The following is a 20,758-nucleotide window of genomic DNA, read 5'->3' on the forward strand; positions in this document are numbered from 1 at the left end:
GGTCCCTGGGCAGCTCTGCCCAGCCTTCCTCAAAGCCAGGGTGCCCAGCACCCTCCCTCTGCAGGGACTGTGGGAGTTCAGCTCTCCCCCGACTCTAGTCCCTCAAGAGGACCCGTTGTGGGAACTTGGCCAGCATAGCTCCTAGATTCTCGCCTCAGGGCCAGCACCTGCCTCTGTTGCCCTAAATGGCTCCCAGTCACAGCTCATCTGTGTTCTCGCCAAGCCCCCTCTGGGAAAGCAGTGTTAGGGCAAGTCCAGGCCCTGGAGACAGGGTCAGTAATGGAAGTTACATGTCCTGTGCTCTGAGGCCATGGCTAGGCCTGGCCTCTCTGCCAGCATGGAGTCTGTGTCGTGTCCTGAGCCTGCTGTGGTTGTGGCAGGGTCATCGTCCAGACTTGCTCTGTGGGCGCTTCTAGCCCTAGCATAGCAGTCTGTCACTGGGGACGATGCCCTGCTCTCCTTGGTGCCCAGAGACCTGGACTACCCTAGCAAGGGCCGGGGCTCCTAGTCCCCGAGTGCCAGGATCTTACCTGGTACATGTCTCCTTTTCCCTTCCCAGGTGGCTGGAGATGCTCATGGTCTATCCCCGGACCAACAAGCAGAACCAGAAGAAGAAACGGAAAGTGGAGCCCCCCACACCACAGGTAGGCAGTGGGTTTGCCAGGTGACATCCCCTCAGTGGAGCCAGGGCTTGGGAAGAAGTGAGGGCTCTCTGGAGGTTAGAGGGTGAGGACGCAGTCAGGCCAGGGCTGAGGCGGTCACCACCTCTGCACATCCTTGCTGTGGGCTGCGGTCTGCAAGATCCTCACTGAGCCACAGGGGAACCACAACAGGGACAGGATGGCCTGCTAGTGGCTCTGGGGCTGCCCAAGGGAAGTTTCCAGTCAGCCTGCAGTACACAGCTGTGACACTTCCCCTCGCTATCCTGCTGGCAGCTGGGGAGGGGCAGCACAGGCAGCCTGCAGCCACAGGCAAAAGGACTCTGCACCCACAGATGGCTCTGCAGGCAGCCGGATGGGGAGGAGAGTCCTGGAGTGGCATGGCCCCTGAGGAGCTCACAGGGGCCCTTGCTCCAGTTCCCATGTGACCTGAGCAGGGCGTGGCTGGCTGGGGTGGTCCCTCAAGGCCCAGTCCTTCCGTCCTTCCCCACAGGCCATGATCCTCCTTTTCTCCCTGGCCAGTGTGCAAGGCTCAGGGCATAGAAGGGTCCTACATTGCCTTACCACACTCCCCACGTTCCTGGGTCCATGGGGAAATGAGATAACCTTTTTGAGCCTCAGTTAATCAACTTGCAAAGCGGGCCTGTTGCTGCCTAATCGCCAAGATTGTTGTGAGCATGAAAGGAAGTTTTGGACCTATTATGGGTTCTCAGTAAATGTAATTCCTTTGCCTCTGTACCATATGCTACTGTTCCCAAGTGCTTTGCCTTGTCCTGAGCCTCCTAGTCACCCTGAGAGAGAGCAGGGTGGGGATGGGAGTCCCTTGGGCATTACAAGGCCAGAGGCCCACAGAAGTTAAGAGAACCAGCCCACAGGCTGCAGAGGTCAGGGGGCATGCACTAGCCTGGGTCCCTTTCTCCTCTCAGCCCCTTGGGCTGCCCTTGGATGTACCTGCCCTGGGCTGCTGTATTGGCCCTCCTGCTGATGGAGTCAGCCTGGGCCACTCTCAGCCTGTGGTCATCCACCCTCCATTCTGGGGTTGAGGGTGGGGGACACCCAAGCCAACATCCACTGGAAAGGAGATGTCGCTAGCAAGAAGCTGGCAAAAAATACAGAGTGGTTCCTGGGACTGAAAATGGAGCTTCCTGCTGGGGAACAGCAGTTGATACGTAAATCCCCCAAAGCTACCCGGTTTGAGAGAAACAAAAAAATCACAGGCAGAATAACAGCGTTTAGGGTTACGCTACGTTTCCATGGTAATGCCTTGGAAACAGTACAGAAGCAGAGTTCCTGCCTTCAATAAGGTAACTCCAAGTGCAGAGGCCACTGTCAGCCCAGGCCAGGGAACTTGCTTGCTCTCCCTCCCCCATGACACCCAGCTCCCCAAAACAGCTACCCATGACCAAGCGTCAACTTTTTTGTTGGTAGAAGGAGCCACATGATCCCAGGGTGGGTAGATTACCCTCAGGTAGGTTCCCTGAGGGTCTCTTAGAGTCTGGAGCACAGGGTTCCTAGCCTGCACTCAGCCCCTCCTGAGACAACCTTGTGGGGTCTCTCCTTTGTACCCCTTGGTCCCTAGAGCATCCCATTTGAGGCTGCTTGTTTCCAGAAGCTTTGAACTTTAATCAGGGGCCATCTCTTTGTCAAGTCAGTCTTGTGGGGTGACGTGGGGACCCTGCAGCGGAGCAGCAGGACCATGGTTGAGATGGGGTCTTTGGGCAGGCCTCCCCTCTGCATGCAGCCTGATGCTAAAGGCATTCTCATGGCCTAGGGTGGGGCTGGGGGTAAACCTCACACCTGCAGAGCACCTGGAGAGGCGAAAGCCCGAGACTCTATACTTCTTTCTCCATGGCCCAGTGTAGGTCCAGGAGAGTTTCACATTGAACCAGTGGAGGGCTTGAAGTGGTGGCTGTCCGTTGTGCCCAATAAGAATCAGCTTCTGCCCTTGAGGAACTCAGGTGGGACCTTCTGGAAGGTTCTGCTTCCAGAAGTTGGGGCCAAGGATCACACTGCGGGAGCAGCAGACAGCCTTTCAGCTGAGGGCGGGAGTCTCAACAGAGTCTAGGGCTGGGAGAGGAGAAGGGCTTGGCCCCGACCAGTGTTTCCAAAGCCTGCAGCCTGAGAGGCATGGGCTCCAGGCAATAAAGGAGAAAGCCTGGAGCAGAAGGAAGTGATGACCCATGTAAGTGTGAAGGGCAGGAAGGATGGAGATGGATGGGAAGCCCAGAGCTATGTTTCCAGCCAGGTCTGCAGGCCCCGGGTCTCCACTCCTCTGGTGGAGCTGAAGGAGGCCCGCTGCTCCATCTCCCAGCCCACAAGGTTCTGCTTTTCTCCGGCTTTCTTCTGAGTTCAGTGTGAGCCCAGCCAGCACCACCGGGCCCACATGTGTGTCTCCTTCTTTAAGAATCCTGTTTTTTACTGGGGTGTCTACTGCCACCACCACCACTCCAAGTTAGAATTCTTCCTTCGTGTTGGTTGCCGTGCTCCGTGTTCCTGCTAGGGAAGTGGGGAGCCTTCTGAAACCCCTGCAGAGAGAGGCCCTGCTTGGCAAGCAAGACTGTAGAGCAACTTTGTTTTGGGGAAGCGCTACTGCCATGGTGGGCAGTTAGGGTGGTTCTGCATCCAGTACAGCTGCTGGTTTCCCATGGGTAAGCAGCCCAGGGCGCGGTGCTTGCTACAGGGACAGGCGGTCCTGGGGTGGCATACCCTTGGGTCATTGGAGCCATTGGGAAACTTCTCAGGAGAAACCTTCACTATTTGCTTCCGAGAAGCTGGCTTCTTCTGAGGGGAGCCTTCAGCCTGGGAGTCTGTCTGCTGGCAGCCCTAAGTTGAGTAGGTGGTCAGGTGTGCGTCCTGGGTCTGTGGGAACAGCCTCCCTGCCTTTATCCTGTCTGTGAGGCCTGGAATCCTTGCAAAAGTACCAACAGCTTTGGACCCAGAGCCCCACCCAAGACAGTGCCCCACCACTGGGTGAGACTGGATGTTTGGAGCCCAGCCAGGCTATTAATAAATAGTCTGGTGGTGATGCTGCATCTGCAAGTGTGCACACATGCAATAAAGAACCTGTGTCATCTGCAACCCTCTCCAAGGGCCTAAGCCAGAGAGGGACTAAGGTGGGTTTCTAAAAATGAGGCTTGGCCATCAGGATGGGAGTGGGAGGTGGGCACTTGTATATCATGCTCTTTTGCAAGAGAGCTGAGATGTGCTTCACTTTTGGAGAGGGGCCAAAGCCATCCTGTTGGCTGCCCTCTGGGCAGGGTTGTTGGGGCTCAGGATGTAACCTGGCACTGCAGAGCAGCTGGGGATCACAGCCCTGCTGTTGTCTGGATTCTGTGTTTGCAGAGTCGAGTTAAGGTTCTCTGCCCAGGGACTGGACTCTGCATCTGCCTAAATGCCTGCCCCACAGACACTTCTCCCTCGGAGCAATACCACTTTCATAACCTGGAGAGATTGGGGTTTGACACCTTTTCCATCTGGGCTACTGGCTTGTGCATGTGTGAGCTTGTGAGTGTGAGAGAGCGAGCATGTGCACATGAATGTGTATATGCATTTGTGAGTGTGTGCCTGTATGCAGATTCAAGTGGGGTGTTTGGTGTCTTTGTGTGTTCTGTCTGCTATAATAAAATACCACAGACTGGTCAGCTTATAAATAATAGAAATTTTTCTCACAGCAGGCTGGTTAGTCCAAGATTAAAGTGCTAGTACTTTGGGTGTCTGGTGAGGGCCCCCTTGCTGGTCCTCACATGTTAGAAGGGGCAAGGCAGCTCTCTGAGGCCTCTTCTACGAAGGCACTGAACCTGTACATGAGGGCTCCACTCTCATGACCTAATCACCTCCTAAAGGCCCCACCTCCTGATACCATCACCTCAGGGCTTAGGATTTCAACACATGAGTTGTGGGGAGACACATATATTGAAACCATAGCATTTAGTTTGCATCTGAAAACTCTTTCCTTCACATAGCGTCTGGACACTCCATTTTAGCCTCTTAGGAGCAAAAAGCAGATGGTGGGTAAGGCCTCAGGGCTGGCCCAGACTTGGGTGCTGTGAACTTGTTCTTGCGTTCACCGTAAGGAGCTACAGATGATGCTGGACCTGTCTCGAGGGCGTGCTCTCTTTCCACACTCTGTTCTGTCTCGCCTTATTCGAGTCTTGAATGTCTAGGAATGACTCCACATCTACTACTGTGGTCTCGCTGTTAATGCCTGACCCACTGTTACGGGGCACTATCTGAAGATTCCAGGCCCCTGACATTGTATAGTTAGTTGGTCCTGGTGTTCCCTATAGCTGGGCAGCCAGGACACGTGACCCATCCTGAGCTGTGTGCTCCTGCACCTGCACAGACACCACTTTCTCCTTCTCCAGGAGCCTGGGCCTGCCAAGGTGGCTGTCACCAGCAGCAGCAGCAGCAGCAGCAGCAACAGCAGCAGCAGCAGCAGCATCCCCAGTGCTGAGAAAGTCCCCACCACCAAGTCCACACTCTGGCAGGAAGAAATGAGGGCTAAGGACCAGCCAGATGGCAGCAGCCTGAGTCCAGCTCAGAGTCCCAGCCAGAGCCAGCCTACTGCTGCCAGCTCCCTGCGGGAACCTGGGCTGGAGAGCAAAGAAGGTGAGCAGGGGCCAGGCTGGCCTGTATGCACTGGAACGGCCCTTCCTCCCATCAGAGCTGGCCCTGGGGATTCAGCCAAGGCCTGTAGCGCCCAGTCACAAGCCCTGGACCTCCATTCCCTTTGTCCATCAGCCCTGTGGGGACCATCTAGCCTGGTATGGACTGAGATTCCTGGGCTCCAGTCTTGGCCTTGCCCCTTCTAGCTCTTAAATTCCATCTTTAAAGGAGGAAGACAGCTCCTGTTCTCTCAGCCCCAGTTGCTTGTCAGGAGAATCAAAAACGTTTTGCAGCAGGGTCTGTGGATGGGAAGGCCTCTGTCACTGCACCATTGTGTTTCTGTGTGCATCCTGCCCCAGGAAGCAGCAGTCAGTTTCATCCCTCACCATCCGCATTCTGCCTGGGCCCCTGGCAAAGGAGGGGAAGGGGTGCTGGGGAGGCAGCAGTTGGCATCCTCGTGCCCTATCTTTTAGCACTTTGGAATTGCCTGAGCAGGAGTAGGGCTTCCATCTTTGCCTCTCTTGTTCCCAGGCTCTAGAGGGCTTTGTAAGACACAGGCTGGGTTTTCCCATCTGTATTTTGTCTAGATTGTTAAAAGTAAGTGAGCAGCTGGGGCCAGCCCAGCTCACTCTGGCTGCATGTTTTACATGCACTCTGGGTAGAAGGTGTCTCAGTCTTCCTCTCAGGCCTATCCATGTCAAAAATCTGTTCACTCTGTCTCCCTTCTGTAGAAGTCCCCTGCCCCTTCCCACCCCCAGAATACACTAAAAGACTGAAGGGGCTGGGCATGGTGGCTCACGCCTGTAATCCCAGCACTTTGGGAGGCTGAGGCAGGTGGACCACCTGAGGTCAGGAGTTTGAGACCAGCCTGGCCAACATATTGAAATCCCATCTCTGCTAAAAATACAAAAATTAGCCAGGCGTGGTGGTGCATGCTTGTAGTCTTAGCTACTTGGGAGGCTAAGGCAGGAGAATCACTTGAGCCCAGGAGGCAGAGGTTACAGTGAGCTGAGATCGCACCACTGCACTCCAGTCTGGCGACAGAGCGAGATTCCGTCTCAAAAAAAAAAAAAGACTAAAGGGCTTGTTGACTGTCAGCTTCCCCCTTGATGTTGGTGAGAAGCAGTTGGTGGTGGTTGTTTTGTGTCCTGAGGTACAGTTTTGCTCTTCCAACCAAGCCCCCAGACCAGAAGTGCAGGGCCTGCCTGCCAGTCTGGCTGAGAGGCAGCCAGCTGCAGGGGAGAGATGGATGAGAGAAAAAAGCATTCACGGAATATTGCATTCCCATCCATGGTTCTTTCCATCTGACTGTGCCCTTGAGTGGGCTGTGCTGGACGTTAGAGATGGAAAGTAGAGAAGGCCCCTGCTTGGATCCTACATGGACTTTTAAAAAAAGTCCTCAAAGCAAAGCTGCCAGCAGGCTGAGTGCGTCCCGTCCCTCCCACTGTCTTCCAGAGGAGAGCGCCATGAGTAGTGACCGCATGGACTGTGGCCGCAAAGTCCGGGTGGAGAGCGGCTACTTCTCCCTGGAGAAGACCAAACAGGACTTGAAGGCCGAGGAGCAACAGCTGCCCCCGCCGCTCTCCCCTCCCAGCCCCAGCACCCCCAACCACAGGTACAGTTGCCCCGAGTCGCCCTCCCGGGAGCTCGGTGGTCCTCTTCCTTCCCCAGGTCCTCGACTCCCCCACCGAATGGTCTGCAGCATCTCCCTCGGCTCCCTGGATGTGGCCAGCCAGCCACCTGCCTACGTGGACTCTGGCAGCACTAGGGGGCGGGGGACAGAGAGACTGGGGAGCACCTTTGCCTTTAAAGCCAGCAGGCAGTATGCCACCCTGGCCGACGTCCCTAAGGCCATCAGGATCAGCCACCGAGAAGCCTTCCAGGTGGAGAGAAGGCGGCTGGAGCGTAGAACTCGGGCCCGGAGCCCTGGCAGGGAGGAGGTGGCCCGTCTGTTTGGCAACGAGCGGAGGTAAGGAGCAGGTTAGAGGGCTGAACACCCAGGCCCACACACCATGCACTTCCACCCATGCATATACACTCACACTGTTTCTCTCACATACAGTCCCCAAGCCTCCCTTGTGAGGGGAGCATGCTTTCTGTTCAGAGCATAGGGGGATTTTCCCTCTGGGCCCAGAACTCAGCTCTTGTAGCCAAATGCAGAATTTCTGACCATCAGAGGTCGAGGCCAAGAATAGCAGTTTTCACATCAGTGCCTCCTAGGACTGGGGCCTTAAGGTTCCCTGGTGGGTTCTCAGCTGCCTGGTTCTTGTAGGGCTGGATCTTATCCTCCTGGGCCATTTCTGTTCTCTGAAGTGGCATGGAGGCAGGGAGACCCTAAAGCTACATGTGGTGACAGAGGCGCTCCTCACCCTGTCAGTCCCAGGGTGGGCAAAGGGTATTGAGAGAAGTTCAGAGGCAGACAGTTGTGCCCAGGAAGATGGGGGCAGCACTGGTTCATCTCTCAAGGACATGCTCCCTGGGGAGCTTCCTGCTCACCCAGGAAGCCTGAGGCAACCTGTGAAGCAGCCAAGCACCCAACAGCATTGCTTTTGCCCTCCAGGGGAGCATTGCTTTTTGCCCTGTAAGACTTTGATTGGCTGGAGAGAGACAGAGTTTGGACATCTGGACCTAGGGCAGGGACCAAGGGGCACAGGTGCAGAACTTGACTGCTGCCTAAGAAGAGGCGGGCCCATGCCCTGCCATGCCCTTCTCCAGAGTTTCCTGGAGAACTAGAGAAAGAACTGGATGCCATCTGAGGCCTCGAAGCCCAGATCCAGACCCAAGTGCCCAAGCACACCTTCAATCAGGTTTGCACCGCTGCGTCTGTAAACTCAGGCTTTGCCTTGACACCAGGGTTCCTCAGCCTGGTTTATGGATAGACTTCTGGAGGTCCATGATGACCTGCCCCCTCAATAAAACATTTTCACAGTATTCTTCCCAGAAGAGGATTAAGGTTAGGCACTCTTCTGGGAAGAAAACCCGTAGTTTTCATTAGGTTCCCAAGGTTCACTGTCCAGAAAAGAGGTTCAAACCATAGTTCTGGAAGTCTTCTCAGAGTGTCCTCCCTTCCCCAACCACAACCTCGAGCTCAGTTAGAGACACTACTGGAAGGGACAGGTGAAGGCAGCCATGAGCTCCCGTGCCTTGAAGGGCAGGTGGAGGGAAGAGTTTTTTACCTTCTGCCCCCTTTGCTTCCGAACACCCACCATTGCTGACAGCCCACCCACTCTTCCAAACATCCCAGATGAAAAGGACCTGTGAGCCTGCAGGTTAGTCTCCAGGATAAGGAAGTGTCTCCCAGAGATGCTGCTCTTGAGAGGAAAATGACACGTTGACTTCCTAGGGAAAGGAAGGGCAGCCAAGTGGTTCCCAGCCCCTGCCCAGTGCCCTGGGGTGCTCTGCTAAGCACTTGGCTGCCTTAACATTTCATAGTAGCCTGATGAGGACCTGTTACTACCACCCCAGTTATAGACGTGAACACTGAGGCTCGGGAGTAAGTGTCTTCTCACAGTGGATAGCTGGTGCAGATCCCAGTGGGGCCTCAGCTGGGAAGTCCCTGTTCCCATCCTGTGACCCAGGACTGATGCCAAGGGTGCTCTTTTAAGCAATTAAGAAAATATATAAGTAAAGGGTTTTGCTAGAGAGAGGAGGAGGCCAGTGGGTGGGCAGGGGAGGCTTCATGCTGGCTGGCAAGCAGGCTGTGTGTCGTGGTGGCTCCAGAGCAGGATCGGCCACGTCCTGGTTTAGCGCCAGACCACAGAATTAGCATTCAGCATACCTGCTTGGCTTGGCTTCTTCTCAGAGAGACTCCTTTTGAACTCGTTCTTGTCTCCTGTCGCCTGGGACAGGTGCAGTCTCGGGGGCTTTGTACTCTGCATGCACTGCCACACGGATGGGTTTTCACCTGGTGCTGGCACCACCCTCCGCCAGTTCTGCATACTAATACTGCAGCATCCCTTTCTCCTGACCCTGGTGACATCTGATTGGCTGCTGTCGCTTTCCGAGGCCTGCTCACTAGATCCCTAGTAGCCCACCCTGTGCTTGGTTGGATTCCTGTCCCCTAGTTGATTAGAGCAGAATCTCCAAATTGGCAAGAGATTGGCCACACCTTCCTGGAATGGCAGCCACAACAGGTGTTCCCAGGAGCCAGACTGCTGGGACTATGGGGTTGGTTTTTTGACAAGCCACAGTCATCTAGGCAGGCCTATCTGAACCTGACTGGCTCTGGGCTTCGATGTGTCTATTCCTCTGACGTCCAGAGTGTTTCTTGGATAGTCACCTCTGGCTGTTGAGTGGGGGAAGCTGTGGTCCTGGTTGGCCTGCTGGTGACTGGCAGCAAGGCCAGCTCCCCATGCAGCCCTAACCCCTCTACCCTCAGCACAGCACATAGTGTCCTGGGAACCCTGGAGCTGCAGGGTGCAGGCCCCGTTTTCTCTGCTGACCAGTAAGGTGCTTGCTGTCCCACCTCCAGTGCTTCCAGGGCACCAAGTAATAACTTTCCGCCTCGCCCAGTAGATCAAGGCAGCCGGTGCCTGAGCCTGTGGTCTTACAGGATCTCCTCAGGCCCCCATGCAGTGCAACTGTAGCAAGTGCCTTTCCTCTTCTCCACCATGACTCCTCTGTCTGGATCCCCACAATACCACGGCATGTGATTTGCATGGGGTTCAAGCCCAGCAGCTCCTCACTGCTTTCCTGGGGCTTTCTAGGCCCCAGTGTTGGGCAGAGGAGCCCTCCTCCGGGAAGTGGCGGCACTGAAGCCTGTTGGTGAGCCTTGAATCTCACCAAGATCCCACCACAATGGCTCAAGTGTGGTGGACGCCTGGCCTGCACTTACCAAGCTTTCCCTGGGTGCCCGGGAACTCCAGCAGCTTCCTTAGCTTCCTGCTCTCACAATGCCGTGGCCTCTCCTGCTCCCCCACCCCAGCGCCTGCCTCTGCTGCCGGTTCTGGCAGGCTGGCACGGCACAGGCTTCTTTCCTGAGGAGGACACTTTGTGTCTAAGCACAGGGAGGAAGGGGAGCTGAGGAAGACACTTTGTGTCTAAGCACAGGGAGGAAGCAGAGCCCGGGGCCCTCAGAGTCCAGCCCTGGGCCCTCCTCTCTGAGGTGAAGACATCTTAGGCGGCTGGTTTTCCCTCGCCCTCCCTGAGAAGCACCTGGCCTCTTGGGGGAGGTGGGGTCTCAGGAATTGATCTAGTTTCCTCTTTTCCTTGTGGAGATAATTAGGCTTCCAGGCTTGGAAGCCCTTCATCCACTTCCTCTGGGTTCTTATCCTTGTCCAGAGCACTAGTGACACCCTCCCCGCCAGGTAACTTAGGTGTCCCTAGGAGAACAGGCCCGGCACCGTGAGCTGAGCCTCAGCGGGCATGTCCCCCACCTCTGACCCCACCAGGGTGACTTCTTGCAGCTGGAGGACAATCATGGTCTCTCTCCCTCTTCAGTGATTATGTTGGGTTTTTGCTTCTTTAATTCTTTGAATAATTTTGGTTCACCATTATTTGATTTGAAAAAGCAGTGCTTTTCCGTGTATTCATTTCCCAGCCTTGTTTTCTTTCAGGTCTTGCCTCTGCGCTCTCCTGCTGTGCCGCTGGGTGGCGCTGCGCCTCCTCCACCCGCTTCGCCCCCATCTCAGCTCCGTCTCCAGCCGTAGACAGCCTGAGGAGGCCGCCAGCCCTCTCACATGAAATCAGCCTGCTTTGTTTTTGTTTTAATTTGGTCTTTGATTCCTTTTACTGTTGGCAGAAACAATGTTAATTCCTGGGCCTCTTTCTTGCTAAATTTTGGGGTGGGGGCTTCACTGTGATCATGAGGGATGCAATGAGAATGGAGGCCGCCCTCTGAGGTGGTGGTTGCCTTTTGATCATGTCTGTGGCTCAGGAGAGGCTGCTGGGTGCCAAGCTGTGTGAATGCCGAGTGGGTCAACACCACAGAGCCTGCGGGGCCTCCAGCGCGGGGCAGAGGGCAGGGGCAAGCTCAGGCCTGGTGGGAGGGAGGGCCGTGGAGGGGCGCAGGCGGAGCTCGGGTTGGCTGAGCACGTGTCTAGACAACCTCGGTGCTGTGCAAGCCTGAGCGAAATCAGGCCCAGGCAGGCTGGGCATGGGAGGAGTCGGCTCAGTGCCACCTCACAACTCACCTCACTGCCACCTCAGGGCCTCGTGTCTTCTCTTGCAGGAGGTCTCAGGTGATTGAAAAGTTTGAGGCCTTGGACATTGAGAAGGCAGAGCACATGGAGACCAATGCGGTGGGACCCTCGCCATCCAGCGACACACGCCAGGGCCGCAGCGAGAAGAGGGCGTTCCCTAGGAAGCGGGTGAGTTCCTGGGGCCAGGCAGCACCTCAGGGGTGGCTCGGGGGTGGGTCAGCATGCACCCCATGCGCCGAGTCCCCTCCACACAGGCCTGGGTTGTGCTCCTGCCAGGCTTCTGCTCTCCGACTGCCTCCTCTGCATAGTGACCTTCTCGAGGGCAGGCCTGTCTCCTGCAGCTTCATATCAGAGCCTTCTCCGTCTCTGCTGAAGGATATTCTCACACATTTTAGATCCCAGATTTAATTAGGATCACTCTCTTCCTCTCTGAGGCAGCCCAGCAACAAGGCTGAATGTCATACCTTCCTAACTCTTTCTTTCAGTACAGCTGCACCCTTCGTTTCTCCACTCAGCCCAAGGTAGACTCGGCTTCTGAAATCCTCCTGGGTACCCGCCTGCTGCTTTTGTAGCCGGCCAAGTCCAAGCTCATCTTCTCCTGGCTTCTCTCTTGTTCACAAGGTGCCTAGTGCCCACTGCCTGGCCCACGGCTTGCCACCTGCTGCCACAGAGCCCAGGGCTCTTCCTTTTGTGGCTCAGAGAAGCTACGGGATGGGGTGGGGCCAGGAAAGTGACAGTGACTGGGAATCCAAAAGAAAAGGCTGCTCAATCAACGAGGACATCTCAGGACCCGGGTCCTGTCCTGGTCCTGCCGCAGACTTGCTGTGGGGGCTAGGCAGATCACTGCCCCTCGCCAGGAGCAAGGCCCTGGCGGCTCTTGGAGGGGTGGACGGCACCAGCTCGTCCCTCACCTGCCCGTGTTGCCCTGGGCTGCGCTGACTGGCGGCTGCTCTCTGCCACAGGACTTCACCAATGAAGCCCCCCCAGCTCCTCTCCCAGACGCCTCGGCTTCCCCCCTGTCTCCACACCGAAGAGCCAAGTCACTGGACAGGAGGTCCACGGAGCCCTCCGTGACGGTGAGCCCAGGCGCCGTGTCCTCCGGAGGCCGTGCTCCTCTGCTTCTGTCACTCTGAGGCACTGTCTGTTTCTGTCTATGCATCCACGCCAGCTGTCCCTCTGTGCACAGGCCCTCGTGTCCGTGAGCACCCCCACCCACCAACCCACAGGCCGTCGAACGCAAATTCTGTGTTTCTTCCCTTTTCTGGTCCCAGCAGAACCAAGAGCTCCATGGCATCCTGAGCTCTGGGAGGAGGCCCTGCGGAGGAGGCCACCTTGGCCAGGCAGACTCCCGACTCTAGGAGGCAGGGCTGCAGTGGGGACCCTCTGCTCCTCTGGCGTTGGGCATTGCTTTCTGTGGCACTTGGGAGGCAGAGGCTACGTCTTGCTGGAGCTTGTCTCATTCTCTGCGTCATGCCTCAAGTGGAAGAGCAGACCTTGCACCGGGTCCTCCATGGGCCTCAGAGCTGTGACAGCAGAGGTGTGGAAGGAGTGGTCAGGGTACAGGAGCAAAGCCAGCTCAGCATGCTGACCCAGCTCTTCCCCGTTCGGTCTTCAGCCTCCAGGGGAGCCTGGGGCCTGCTCACTGCCTCTTGTCTCCTTGCTGCCTGTCCCAGGGCTTGGGGGCTCCCAACCACAGATTGATGTGTAATATGGAGTGTGAAGAGGAGTAGGGTTTGGGTTTCTCCTTCAGTCTGGGTTTTGCTTCAGGTGTCTCAAACAAAACCCATTATTTCTCTGTTAACTTATCTGGGAGTTCCTGTCCCCAGCAGAAAGCACCACCAGGGAACCCACCTGCATAGGCCTTGCCATCGGGGTCAGATTGCAGGCTTGACTTCAATGGCACAACCATGATATGGAAGTTACAAGTTTTTGTTAAAGATCCGCAAGCTAGGCCAAGTGCGGTGGCTCACGCCTGTAATCCCAGTACTTTGGGAGGCCAGGGCGGTCAGATCACAAGGTCAGGAGATCGAGACCATCCTGGCCAACGTGGTGTAACCCTGTCTCTACTAAAAATACAAAAATTAGCTGTGCATGGTGTCGTGCGCCTGTAGTCCCAGCTATTCGAGAGGCTGAGGCAGGAGAATCGCTTGAACCTGGGAGGCGGAGGTTGCAGTGAGCCGAGATCACGCCACTGCACTCCAGCCTGGCAACAGAGCCAGGCTCCATCTCAAAAAAAAAGAAAGATCTTCAAGTTAAGCAGGCTGTCAGAGAGGGGCAAGTGGCAGTCCCACGTCTCAGGTCTTGTGCCACAGTGGCAACTACAAACATGCAGGAGAGGACCTCCCTATTTAAGGGTCACTTGGGGTAGGGTGTCCTAATTTCATAGTGTTGCTTTTGATTGGGTGCCTCAACTGACTCTGGCGGCAAGGACAGTTGCACAGCTTGGCAGGACGTTGGGGTTGAAACAGGGCTCTGTAGAGGGACTTCTTATCTATCTGGGTCAGCCTTAGCCAGACCTAGGCAGCAGCCAACTGTGGTTCCTCCCTCGCTCCACAGAGACAGGGTTCTGAGCAGAGGCTCCCAGAATGCTTTGTCCTGGTAGCTGTTGTGACAATTCTTGCCTATTCTCACTGTCACTCCTTGGAATAATACAAAAAGACACCAAAGCTGGTTTCTGCTCAGATGGCTGTAGAAAAGACAGCACCTGGGACCAGAGGTGGAGTGACCCATGTCTCTGTGGGGCCAGCCAGGTGGGCTGTAGGTGGCAGTGCTCTCTCAGTCTGTTCTTCAGGGCCCAGGTGTGTCTGGGTGGCACAGGTGGAGGAAGGACAGAGCCCTTTGCCTGGGCGCTGTCCCCCTGTCTGCCATCCTGCTTGTTGTGGGGAATACAGGTCAAGCCTGTTCCTGGTGGAGAAATGGCCTGAGGGTCTCAGCGGGGCTGCAGCTGCTGCTTCCTCAACACCGCACGTCTCTGTTTCCCAGGCTTCCTGTGGCTTCTGCAAGAACTTTTGAATCAATTCTCCTTTCAGCCTTCCCTGCAGATGTTTCCCTTCAAATAAAATGTTCTGTAACTCTTCATCTGGGCTTGTTTTCTGCCCCCCAGATAGGCCCTGTGCAGTGGGCCCTGTATAGACCGGAGCCCACACCGCTCACAGGGCAATGAGACCATACCTTCTCTCCTGCCAGCCTGCCAAGCCCAGCATCTCCTTCCTCAAGGTCGCGTGCACCTACAGAAGGCGGGTTGCAGGCAGCACCCACCAGGGTGAGGGGGCTGCACAGGCTTGTCTGGCAGGTGGAGAAACCCCTTTCCTGGTACCCGCCTCATCTGGACAGAAATACTGGCCCCATCAGACACTCATGACACTAGAGGAGTTTCCTCTGAGCTGTTCTTTTTTCTCCCTTTCTCAGCCCGACCTGCTGAATTTCAAGAAAGGCTGGCTGACTAAGCAGTATGAGGACGGCCAGGTGAGTGTACAGGGTTGCCATGGCCCGTGAGGGGTCTGGGGGCAGGGTGAGGGTGAGCTGGCCTTGTCCCCAGCCAGTCTGCGAGTGCTGGCTCCATGCCTTCCTCCTCCATGCCCCTTGTCTCACGGACCAGGGCTGTGGCTGAGACTCCCATCTGCTCCTAGAAGTGCAAGCACGCAGCCTTCATTTCTGCAGTCAGAGGTGCTCTGGAGGGGCGCTCGGTAGGCCTGTCTGCTGATGGCAAGGGAATCTTGGCCTCAGGCCCTAGGGATGCCTTGTAACACTGGCCCCTACCTGGTAATCTTTCCTAAAAGTTCTTCAGAGGCCTGGCTTCCCCAGGGGCAAAGAAAGTCTCTGGCTGTGAGATTGGCTTGTGTTTCCATGCAAGCCAGCTAAGTAGACAGTAGCCTAGCACTGCAGGACTCTCATGCCCGAGACCCCTCAGCTGCAGTGGCAGTGTTAGCTCTGGAAGGAGCAAACATGGTACATTTCTTGCCATCAGACTCAAGCAGGAAGAGCCATCTGAGGCTGGACCTGCCAGCCCACCTTGACCCTGTGCCATGAGCTGGAAGGCCGGGCCTCCCAAGGAGGCATGAAGTCTGCTGGGTCGTTACCTAAGAGGCCCTGATGCCCAGCCCATTCGTACTCCCTTCCTGCTTCCTGAGCTGCTATCCCAAGACATTCTCTTTCTTTCTCCTCCATATCAAATGCCCTTGGCCTGGCATGAAGACTCAAGTTCCCCTCCTTACTGCTCACAGTGAAGACTTGGTCTCTAGCTGGTTAGTTACCCCTGCTGGTTAGGGGGCCACATGGCCTTGGCTTGTGGGTTGCCACCTGCAGGTGGAGATGCCATTTCACAGCCACCTTTCTGTTCTGATGGGCCCAGCCTGTTGTCTGCAGCCTCTGTAGTTATGGAGGACCTCACGGCCTGGCCACCAGCCACACTACTGGTCGTAGAGCCCACAGCCAAGGCCTGCTCAGCTATCTGTGCTGCCTCTTCACTGGAGGGTCGCAGCTTAGTGAGCGTCCTGAGGGAGTGAGCGCATGGCTGCCTGCAGTCCCAGCGGAGTCCTCTATGTGCTGTCAAGGAGGCGCCAGCCTGTCCCCTGCTTTCCCTGTGCTCTGGGTGGGTCCCACAGGCTCTGAATGCGCATCGCCATGGAGTGGCAAGTGTGCTGTTATAGGAGTTGGTAATTGAGTCATTTTTCTTTTCTTCCCCCTTAGTGGAAGAAACACTGGTTTGTCCTGGCCGATCAAAGCCTGAGATACTACAGGGATTCGGTGGCTGAGGAGGTGAGTGTCTGGGCTTTGCCTCTGCTGTGGAGACAGCTGGAGGGGGGTCCAGGCGGCATCTGGGGCTAGTAGATCTGCTTCCCCTCGGGCTAATGTCCCCACTTCTAAGGACGACGCCCTTCGGTGGTGTTCCGTTGCCATAGGTGTATCCATGTTGCCCTCTTGGGTTTCCCAGTCCTGACCTGGTGGGAAGGTGAGCACAAGACCAGCCTTTGTCCTTGTGATCATTTTTCTGGCTGTGATGCCGGGCTTCGTCAAGGCCCTGAATTAAGCGCTCAGTGAGTGGATTCAGGCAGCTTTTGTTTTCTCTGTTCTTTGAAGAACACTGAAATTTGAAAACTCAGGATGAAAACTTTTGTTTTTTCCACGAAGAGATTTCATGGTAAATGGAGTTGGAAGAATTGAACTACGTCTTGTGCCCTGCCTTCTGGACAAAGACAGGATATGATAGATGAGCTTTGTTGGGCCCCTTGACAGTCCTGATTCTGTGGTCAAAGACCAACTAGAAGAGGCTTCACCTACAAATAAAAATAACCTCTTCTAAACAGTTTGGCAAGTCTCTTTCGCCTTTTCCCCAGTAGTTCCACTCCAGGAATCCCTCAGATATACTCACACATGCGGAAAAACGTCTGTGTTTCAGGTTAGTCATTCCCACACGTTTGTAATAGCCAGATGATTGGAAAGAGCCTAAATACCCATCATTAAGGGCTAGAGTATGTATTAAATACTCTGAGCCAATCTTTACAGACTGAAGGGGAAAAGGCGGTAGTGATAAGAAGTAGGGGTAGGAGAGTGTGGGCGGTGGGCCTCTGGTGGTGTCCAATGTTGGGGAAGTAAGGAGCCTGTGTAAGTGTTTGGTTGTGTGTGCATAGAAGAGCACTTCCGAGTGTGATCTGTAGACCTCTGGGGGTCCCTGAGGCCCTTTCAGGAGAGCAGTGATGGTTAAAATAATTTATAATATTAAGATATCATTGACTTTTTTTTTGCATGTGGCCATCTGCACTGATGGTGCAAAAGCAACGGGAGGTAAAGCCACTAGTACTTGGCACAGCCCCAGCTGCAACAACAAGCTGGACCAGTGGTCACTGGATTCTTCACTGCCATACATTTTAAATAAATAATGGTTTTAAAATAAATAAAGGTCCTTGAAGGAGCAACAGAAGTTACTAATTTTATGAAGCCGCAATCTTTAAATGCCCATCTTTTTAATATTCTGTGATTTGAAATGGAAACTAAGCATCACCTGGCTGCATACCAGAGTATGCAGGCTTTCTCGTGGAAAGGACTCGTGATTGTTTGAGTTGCCAGCTGAACTAGCAGCAGCTTTGTGGAGCACCATGTTTACTTGAAAAACAACTAGTAGGCAAAACTGTAGTCATTCATTTTGTGTGTTTGGCATATATTTTCATGAAAATGAACCAAGTTAGCTCATTCCTCTAAGGAAAACAACTGACAGAGTTTGTTGCTGGTGATATAATTTGAGCTTCTAACCAAAAATTAGAACTTGGGAAAGTTTGTATTCACCATCGTGAACTTCCGTTTATTTACACTCTCCTGGTGAAATAGGTGGTGGTATTAGCAAAGGCGATATTTTGATCTTGCATAATGAAATGTGTAGACAATTGGAAGCTATGCATAACTTAATATTTTCCATGTGACCAATACCACATGTTACAAAAGCATGCATGGGTTTTAATGTAACACAGAACAGAGAGTTCATTGGCATGAACTCAGATACCACATTGCAGTTAACCTTTAAGAGCCTACTAGTCAAAGAACAGCCACAACTACTTGAAAAAGCTATTAAAATATTTCCTTTATTGTCTGGTGAAGGGCATTTAAAGATTGAGGCTTCATAAAATTAGTAACTTCTGCTGCTCCTTCACCTTCTTACAGTGGCTCACGCCTGTAATCCCAGCACTTTGGAGGCCGAGGCAGGCGGATCACCTGAGGTCAGGTGTTTGAGACCAGCCTAGCCAACATGGTGAAACCCTGTCTCTACTAAAAATACAAAAATTAGCCAGGCGTGGTGGTGGTCATCTGTAGTCCCAGCTACTTGGGAGACTGAGGCAAGAGAATCACTTGAACCCAGGAGGCAGAGGTTGCAGTGAGCCGAAATCATGTCACTGCACTTCAGCCTGAGTGACAGAGCAAGACCCCATCTCAAAAAAGAAAAAACCTTCCTGTATTGAACAGATGGAATTAAGAAATAAGAATCCAGCTGTCCTTTCTGAAGACAGATGTTAGAGAGATTTGCAAAAGTTCAAAGCCGTGTGACTCTTATCACTGATTTATCAAATTTTTACTTTAAAATGAGTTTATTTTATTCTCAAATGAACAAATATATTTGAATTTTTTATCTCTATTAGTATATTTTTTCATATGTATTTAAATACATATTTTATATATTTAAATACATTAAATATATACATTTGAGTCTAGGATTTCGAGGCTGCCATGAGCCATGAGTGTGCCACTACACTCCAGCCTGGACAGCAGAGTGAGACCCTGTCTTGGGGGAAAACAAAAAGAAATGGGGGCAGATGTGGCAGTCCAGAGGATATAAAAAATATACATTAAATATATAAAATATGCATTTTATATATTTAAATACATTAAAATATATTTAAATATTTTTAATTTAAGAATAGTAAAATATTTACATTTTAATTTCTAACATGGTAAATACCATCAATAGATGAAATCCACGTAACAGAAACTCTTCTAGGGTCCCCAGTTTTTAAGAGTGTGAAAGGATTTCAACAGCAGCATGTTTGAGGACCACTGGTGTGGACTATCTTTGGCTGGATACAGGGACAAATGGTGGTATGGTTGCACCCAGGGAGGGGCCTGGGTCATACAGTAGTAGGATAGACAGTATCCTCACTTGTCAATGTGTATACTATTAAAAATAAAGTCAGTGTAGGAAATCACTTACGGAAATTTGCTCACCTAGGCGTTGATTCTGCTTCCTAAAAATCTCAAGACATTCTCATTTCTCTCTGCAGGCAGCTGACTTGGATGGGGAAATTGACTTGTCTACATGTTACGATGTCACGGAGTATCCAGTTCAGAGAAACTATGGCTTCCAGATCCATGTGAGCCCAGGGATGGAAGTGGGGCCACAGGCTTGACAGGCAGGGACACGTGTCAGAGTGCCTGATATCTGGGCTGGGGGCATTTCTGGACAGGCCTGATGCAGTGTGTGTGGTCAGCACTTAGTGTTTCCTACTACCCTTGACACCTCTGTCCTGTGGCACCTGACCCTCTTCCCCAATTCGTGATCTGAACAGTACATTAGATGTTAGTATCTTTTTTCTGAAGACTGCTTAAAGATTTTTTGTTTCTGAAGGTTCTTTTTTCCTTTTGTTTTTTGTAATGCTAGAGTTGGGGCAGTTGGAAGGATGTAGGGTATGGGGAATAAGAATGAAAGTGTCAGTCAATTATTTACATCAGTTTTTTACTCACTTATTCATGTGGTTGTTCATTCATTTACTTACAAGGCTATTTTTTCCCAAAATCTTGTGAGGTACTCAGATGAACAAGGCATTGCCCTGTTCTCAAGACACAAAATGATTCTCATTGGCTGTTTCTTCAAAACTATGTGGATTAAGGGCTGCCTGCAGTCAGCCAGACTCCAGGTTAAGGGCACAATCCTCCGGACTGCCACATCTGCCCCCATTTCTTTTTTTTTCCCCCAAGACAGGGTCTCACTCTGCTGTCCAGGCTGGAGTGTAGTGGCACACTCATGGCTCACTGCAGCCTCAAAATCCTAGACTCAAATGATCCTCCTACCTCAGCCTCCAGAGTAACTGGGACTACAGGCGCATGCCACCATGCCCAGCTAATTTTTATTATTATTATTTGTTTTTTGGAGAGACAGGGTTTCACCATGTTGCCCAGGCTGGTTTTGAACCACTGGGCTCCAGCGATCCACTTGCGTTGGCTTCTCAAAGTACTGGGATTATAGGCATGAATCACTATGCCCAGTCCTTCCCCCACTTCTGACACCAGTTGTGAGTCTGGAGGTTTTCAGAACCACCTTCAGTTTCGAAAATTCACTAGAATGACTCACAGAATTCAGGAAAATAGTATCTTTACAATGAGTTTTATTGTAGAAAAAGTATACAAGTCAGAACCAGCCAAAGGAGAGCCATGTGGAGTAGAATCTGGGACTAGGGGAGTCGCAGATGCCAAAAGTTTCTGCATCCTTGGGGACACGGTGTCCTCTTAGCCCTGATGTGGGACAGCATGCAGAGCATTGCCAGGAAGCCCACCTGAGCCCTGGTGTTGAGCTTTAGGAGGCTCTGTAGCTGCTGTGGTTGATGGAGTTATTGTCCTCATGGTTGAACTCCACCTAAAGCCCTTCCCGCCATGGTCGGCTACTTCACATGGCCCAAACCCCAACCCTCTGATTTAATGGGTTTCCTCTGATTTCCTGCTTCTGGCCAGGCCAGCCTCCACCCTGAGTTGTCTTGTCAGCATGGTGTTAGGTGGGGTCCCAGGGGACCACCATGAGTAATGAAGACTCTAGTCATCTAGGAAATTCCAAGGTTTGGAAGTTCCCTCCCAGGAGCCAGGACAGAAGCCAGGCCT

General features: G+C 53.2%; 1 protein-coding gene across 10 annotated transcripts in view; it reads left to right on the forward strand.

Annotated features, from left to right (window-relative positions):
- MPRIP (myosin phosphatase Rho interacting protein) overlaps positions 1-20,758 on the forward strand; it is a 143,721-nt gene that overhangs the window by 88,778 nt on the left and 34,185 nt on the right. For 5 of the 10 annotated variants that reach the window (XM_028836061.2, XM_077970465.1, XM_077970464.1 and 2 more), the window contains 8 exons: positions 560-644; positions 5,024-5,267; positions 6,720-7,233; positions 11,434-11,572; positions 12,367-12,480; positions 14,813-14,869; positions 16,094-16,162; positions 19,171-19,260. In XM_028836061.2, the coding sequence (XP_028691894.2) occupies positions 560-644; positions 5,024-5,267; positions 6,720-7,233; positions 11,434-11,572; positions 12,367-12,480; positions 14,813-14,869; positions 16,094-16,162; positions 19,171-19,260 (1,312 nt within the window). The remainder of the gene's footprint in view (positions 1-559; positions 645-5,023; positions 5,268-6,719; positions 7,234-11,433; positions 11,573-12,366; positions 12,481-14,812; positions 14,870-16,093; positions 16,163-19,170; positions 19,261-20,758) is intronic. The other 5 variants (XM_077970470.1, XM_015118730.3, XM_015118728.3 and 2 more) reach the window with 1 other exon arrangement.

Source organism: Macaca mulatta, chromosome 16 (assembly GCF_049350105.2).
Source record: "Macaca mulatta isolate MMU2019108-1 chromosome 16, T2T-MMU8v2.0, whole genome shotgun sequence".
In the NCBI taxonomy this organism is placed as follows: Eukaryota; Metazoa; Chordata; class Mammalia; order Primates; family Cercopithecidae; genus Macaca; species Macaca mulatta.